Genomic DNA, 6,859 nt, shown 5'->3' with positions numbered 1-6,859 from the left:
TAATGTCTCTGACATTAATGTTTTGTGCTAAATGCTGCGGTTGTTCTGCTGCCATTGTGTTTCTCCTTCCACCATTTGTCACTGCATTATTTAATTCTAAAGTATTGTCTTCAGGTGGTTTGGAAACAGGGTTGTCCGAGTTGGTTGGGTGATGATCCTTTGTGTTCTCTTTCTGGGTTAACCAGCCTGTTTTTAATGTGATTTTTTTCCACTCGTGAGCCTTAATATTGCCTGGTTGACAGGGGTTCAAGTTATCTGTATGATCCACATTTATTTACACTTTGTGTTTTCTGTCACCAGAACTGTTAAAAGAACTTAAAGGGGCAGTAAATGATTCTCGAGAAAGCTAGCTTCTCTCTTTGTTGTTGTTGTTATGAATTTTACTGCTCTGGCCGGGCCGCAAACCTGGATCCTCATGTATGGGAGTCCGACGTACTGACCACTAGGCCAAAACCGCGGCGTTGCAGCATCACCCACCAGCACGTCTCCTAAGGTGACGGTAAATGTTTACAAACTGCACAGTGTTGTGTGGTGCGTTCCGCACCATTCTGGGGTTTTTGATTTACGGAGCCGAAAAAAAACATCTAACAGACGGTGAGGAAACCTCCGGTGATTTTTACAAAATTGTGTATTGCTTTAGAATCGCTTACCGCCCCTTGAATCGGCTTTGTATGGTTGTATGTGCTGCCTAAATGTTTTCAGGGAAAGGACGAAGTGAAAGTTACCAGGTTGTAGGACCAAGGCTGTAGGACCAAGGCTATGATACTGTAACGTTAGAATGGTGTTGGCTGATGAGACTATAAACTGTGGATGGAACGAGGCACACATCACTTCAATATGTCCGGTTACATAACACCATTGCTGGCAGTGGCAGCGGCAGCATTGTCAAATAGCATTATTGCAATATTGGATATAAATGATTTTTGTGTGACCCGACTGGTTTAAAAAAAATTAAAATATAAAAATCCAAGTAATTAGCTGGAACAGTCATTTCTATCCTATTATAATTATTACTGATTACAGAAGCCATTTTACAATTATACAGTTGTGTATTTCCATACAAGTAGTTTCAAGCCTAAATGTAACTGTTGCGATCTGCAAACGGTGATGTGAGTAATCTTTTAGTGTTTGTCTACCTATGGACTTTTCAACCAAATAGATCCTTGTTTATTCTTAGTACAATTTTCTTTCACAGTGGCAGTTTGGACGGTGACGTGTTAAATGTATTCTTTGATTCAAATTTTTTTTCTGAGTTGAGTGCATTCTGAAAAATTATTGCTGAAAGATCTAACTGATTAATCTAAAACCACCCCTCAGAAATCAAAATCAATTTCTTTAATGTGTTACTCACTGACAGTTCTGTGCAGAAAAATAATAAATAAATAAAACAGAGTAAATCTTGTATTAATAAAAAAAATTACCTTTTTGTTGCCACGCTCCTTTTCAAAGTGTATTTTTTTCTACCTTACACAGTCTTGTATTCTGAAAGTTTTTATTAGAATTTTTAATATGAAACTTTAAAAATCTGGTAGATTATCTCATATCTATGATAAGATGTACCTGAGAGAATGTTCAGATTTGACACAGCAGCACAAACTATTAAAAGCAAAAGGGTTGAATTGTACTAATATAGAAAACTGATAAAACTACTATAAAGATACATTTAGTGGAGTACAAATAAAGTGTTTAACACTGAAATATTGTTGGACGAAAAGTGCCACAACAATGGCAATACTTTAGTGTCACATTTAGCTTTATACAATAAACAGCTAAATAAATAGATCAGGGGAAAAAAGTTGTCAATTCCATGCCTACAATTCCCACAATGCTATCCATTCGGAAATGGGAAGAAAACGTCACAATCAGCTGACTTGACTGCGTGTGTTGATGTGTAGTCTCGTGACAGTTTGAAGCGATTTGTTTAGTCACAAAATTTATTACATATTATTTATTGTTTTTGCTTTATCACAAGTCAGTCGGTGCGGAGCTATGTTACGACCGAAGGCGTTGACTCAGGTTCTCAGCCAGGCGAACACGAACGGAGTCCAAAGCACACTGTGAGTACGGTTAGCCATGCTAGCCTTAGCTAGCTAGCTAGCTAGCTGCATGCTAGCGAGATGCTAATTGATAAGAGAATGAAGTTGTTGGGGCTTTTTTGATGTTTGATGTTGTGACAGTTATAACTCTGGGCTTTTCATACACATGTCGTGATATTTACACGACGAACCTCAACTCCTCTTCCAAGCGCTGCGTTACATGTAGGCTAAAATCATCAACATCATCCAACTCTATTTATATACAGTGTTTACAGCTGTTTCTATATGGTATCATTATAACTATACAGTGTGTAAATATTACATGCTACTTTCGAATAGTAGTCAAGTCGTACCTTCATTGACAGTTAGGGTTCTTACTGATTTGTGTCGTTGTTTTTTTAAGTGTTGATTAATCTGCCAGCCAATCAAAAAAACATATAATACTAATATTTATATATATACAGTATATGACAAAATGAAATGATGTCTAAATTTGCTAATATATGTAATCATCATGTGCTTTCATATTTGTCTTATAGCAATAATTATGGCCTTGGTGTTCATTAAAACAGGTGTTTAAAATGATCTGTAAAAGTTGAACCTACAAACACGTTTGGCCCTGTGACCATGACAAGGTTATTTTAACTTGTAGTATCAAATCAGCAACATCAAGTCATGGTAACTTACATGTTCATGTAAGTTAGACATAATATATTTAATATTTAGTATATACTTTGATTTGATTGGTAACCGCGAGTTGGTCCTTCCACATATTCACTACGAGGGATGTCCAACATGTTAGGGAAGCTAATTGTAGGGCTGGGCAGTGTGGCCTCCAATTTTTTACCCCGGTAAAATTTGAAGCAACGGTACGTGCTTCATATTTGTTTTTTCTTCAAATTTCAATATGAATGCTTCTGAAGAGGTAAAGGTATGGCAACTGCATAGCAGCTATTACTGCACTTTTAGCTGTATTACCAAGACATATTTCACATAGTCCAGAGGTATTTAAAGGAGATTTGTTGCGCAAAACTCCATAATAGAAAAAAAGATAAGAAACCCTTTCTCAAGTAACATCTCTGAATAACACCTTTATTTTCGCAAGATACAATAAAATGAAGCTGCACAAAGTGAAAATAAAAATTGATTTCAAGTACAACATCTCAGTGTGCGTCTTTACTAGGCCTCGTATAAGAAAGTGATGTCTGATATGCAGAGCCAGTGTTTTTTTATTACGACCACTGCGCCAGGACCGGTGTACTTTGTTTACTGTTTATACCGTCCACCCCTACTTGATAGAGATAAAAAATCTACAGTTCACAGTTTGCGGTTAAAATCTCACATCCAACCAAACATTCCCACCAGCCTCCTGAACAACGAAGGTTCCCTACTGGCGTACTCCGGGTACGGCGACACCGACGCGCGGGTGACGGCCGCCATCGCGAGCAACATCTGGGCCGCCTATGACAAGAACGGCCACCAAGCCTTCAATGAAGACAAACTCAAATTCATACTCATGGATTGCATGGTGAGGAGTTCTTCTCAAACCACTGACGTGCTGTTGGTTGTCAGGTGTTTTGGCGATCGGGGCACTTTTGTCATTGTCTCTCCATGTGTCTCTCAGGAGGGGAGAGTTGCCATCACCCGTGTAGCCAACCTTCTGCTGTGCATGTACGCTAAAGAGACGGTGGGCTTCGGGATGCTGAAAGCCAAGGTGAGAGCGTCAACGCATTAGCAGCCGGTGCTGCTGTCAGCCGTCCAATGTCACCATATGACCAATGTGTGGTATTTTCACTGTGGCTCATTTGTATATTCAGAGATAGTGGACTTTTCCCAATTTCCAGGTCCATGTCATCACCAGGTAAAATCAATAAATTTTTTACATTTTGGGTTTATGGAGATTACAAAAGAGCAGGTACCACCTTTCACCACCAGAGGGTTTGTTTTGAAATGTACCATAATTCAGTCATCAAGGTCAGCGGATGTGGCTCCTACGATTATGATTGGTCAAATATTCATTTTTTAAATTTTTTGAACACATCGCATCAGTTTTAAATATTAAACGGGGGAAATGGGTCGGGACAAAGATGCATGTGACAGACGGTTATTGCACTCTGTAAGCCTAAGAATTCTAACGTGATCAATGTAAGCAATCATCAAGCCATCATGTGATACTGGTTGGTCATGGTTGGTTCAGAACTGTCACACCTCATGGTAAACTTCAGAATGTATCTTTAGGCCATTTTGTGTTCAAGCATGGCAGTACGTCTTGATTATTTTTAATCGGACATGATTTGAATAGGATTTTTATTACGAATGCTAACATCTGCTGAGCTCACAAGTGGGGAAAAGAGTGTGTAGTAGAGAACCTGGTGTTTTGGCACACTGTCTCAGTGCAGAGTAGTTTCGTCCTCAGTGTTTTCTGAAGGAAAAGGAAAAAAAAGAAGACTCAGCTCCAGTTGTAGGCTGCAACTAAATCTTGTTTCAAATTATGAATCCGTGGAAAAAAAATTCCAATAGCAGTTTCCTGGAGCCAAAGATGAAATCATCAAATGCTTGGTTTTTTAGGAAAAACTGTCCAAATCTCAGATATTAAATTGACTATGATATTAGAAAAGATTAACAGCACATTGTCACATTTGAGAAGCTGAAAGGATTAAATATTTGACATTTTCGTGTATGTTTTTGTGTTAACAGGCAGAAGCACTGGTGCAGTACCTGGAGGAACCTTTGACCCAAGTGGCTGCGTCATAATGAACATGTTTGCGTCGCTTCTCTTTCTGCCTGGATGAGAAAGCATCACTTGATCAAACATGGACTACTGTAACATTCTGTCTGTTCACAGTACGATGCATATATATGAGTGAGTGAGTGAGTGAGTGAGTGAGTGAGTGCGTGCGTGCGTGCGTGTTGGGGGTTCTTCAGTGTATTTATAAATATGGTATTGAAACTAACAACTTGTTTGAGTTTTTAACCGTTTGTCTTCACTTGTGAGTCCATTTGTTTAATGATCCGCTCCAGAGTTCATGTCAGCATGACGTCTGCGTGTACAACTGCTGAAATGATTTTACTATCAGCCGCTCTCACAGCTGATTCACTCATTTGCAGTTTTCTCTCTGGCTTTTGCAGAAAAGTGAACAATTTGAATCGCATCACTGGCCTGAAATGCATATTATGAAGTGTATGGAGAGTTATGAGAATAAGAATTTCTGTCTCATTAAATTGCAATCAATGTAATTTGCTGTGTTTTTTGTTTCAAAGCTGTCAAAAAAACAGTTTTTGGACTAATATTCATACTTTTTGCGTTAATGCTCTATACTGGCTTTATGCATGTAGGCACAAAAAAAGAGAGATCACCTTCAGCAGGAAAAGGTCAAAGTTGGAACAAAGTTTGAAAACAGTCCTACGCTGTTAAGATGGCTCCCATTTCTGAAGGGTACTGTTGTTACAAACAAGCACGTCATAATACTGTTGAAATAGTTATCCAACATCAACCAGTATTCATTTAAAAATGTATTACATCATGTCCTGCATCACAAACCTATGATCTTTTGTATTTGTAGCTGTGAGATATTTTCCTATAGAAAATCACATTATACAATGTTCATTTTTTATCATATCAAGACTTTTTGACTATTTATCTTCGCTCACTTGAATCAAAACCGTAGAGCCCCAGTGTGTAATCTTTTTAATTTTCTGGCGGCATCTGATGGTAAAGTTGCAAACCGCAACCAACTTCCATTTGAACGTGAATGTGACGTATTCTGGACAGTTTTCTGCAACCGTATTTAATGCCGCGTTCCATTACACCTCGGAACTAGCCCAGGGGTGGTGATTTTTTTCCGACAACCCAAGTGGCAGTGGAACCGGAACGCAGAATAACACAAAGTAGCAGACATGACGACTTACACGGAGGTCGGGTCCCCCTAATGTAACTACAGTATATGTAACTCACTCAAAGTTGGAGAAAGAGCATTGGTTCTTTTTTGCCGGTGATTATACATATATCAACACATAGTTATGGACAATATATTAAATTTCTGTGAATAGGTTCTTCTAAATATTGCACACTGTAGCTTTAAATGAATATAAGTAAAAATGATTTTAGTGAAACAGTCGGTAAGTATTGTCAATAATTACAAGATATTTTGCTAATTTACTGCATAAGTATTTAATATGAGGAGCCCCGAAAAATATTTTCCTAATTTAACACCATCCAAATCCTAGTATATATATATAGCACATTTCACAGAACATAGTTCAACAAATCGCTGCACATTCATGAAATTAATCAAATAAATACATATAACCAAATGAAAATATACCACACTATAAAATACACAAAAGGTAATGCACAAACCATAAAAACTCTCAGGTGGTGTAGGAGGTCACAAAGATATTGAGGTCCCACCCCATTTAAAGATTTAAACACAAACAATTAGATCTTAAAATCAATTCGCTAAATGACAGGGAATCGAACAGTCAGCAGTTTTAAAGTTTAACGGTATCCTGTTCTGTCTGTGTTGCCTTGACCTTTTTCTGCAAAGAGAAAAGTGAAAAACAAGAAAGATTACAGATTCATTAAGTCATTATATCAGATTTAAAAAGTGGATCAGAAAAAAAGAGGTGATCTTTATTGGCAGACGGAGACAGCTCTTCAGGGTGTATTTTCCTTTTTGCATTCAAATAGGAAGACTTTGCCTTTCTGCGTCCTGCATGCAGCCGTTTGATTCGTCCACCAGGAGGCACCTGACCTGACAGTCCCACCTCAGCCCTACACCTGGGAGTTGCATTACCTGTCCAACCTGCACCTACACTAGCTC

The 6,859-nt window shown here is 38.2% G+C and overlaps 1 protein-coding gene across 1 annotated transcript; it reads left to right on the top strand.

The window, feature by feature from the left end:
- The first annotated feature begins 1,843 nt into the window (after positions 1-1,843).
- On the top strand, positions 1,844-5,273 carry lamtor2 (late endosomal/lysosomal adaptor, MAPK and MTOR activator 2). The gene is made up of 4 exons (XM_035639860.2): positions 1,844-2,057; positions 3,402-3,564; positions 3,661-3,750; positions 4,734-5,273. Exons 1-4 carry the CDS (start codon positions 1,990-1,992, stop codon positions 4,788-4,790), a joined length of 378 nt encoding a protein of 125 aa, XP_035495753.1. The 5' UTR covers positions 1,844-1,989; the 3' UTR covers positions 4,791-5,273.
- The last annotated feature ends 1,586 nt before the right edge of the window (positions 5,274-6,859 follow it).

The sequence above is a fragment of the Scophthalmus maximus genome, chromosome 1 (genome assembly GCF_022379125.1).
Source record: "Scophthalmus maximus strain ysfricsl-2021 chromosome 1, ASM2237912v1, whole genome shotgun sequence".
NCBI classification, from domain to species: Eukaryota; Metazoa; Chordata; class Actinopteri; order Pleuronectiformes; family Scophthalmidae; genus Scophthalmus; species Scophthalmus maximus.
The sequence above is the reverse complement of the archived record's forward strand: the minus strand, read 5'-3'. Positions and strand labels throughout refer to the sequence as shown.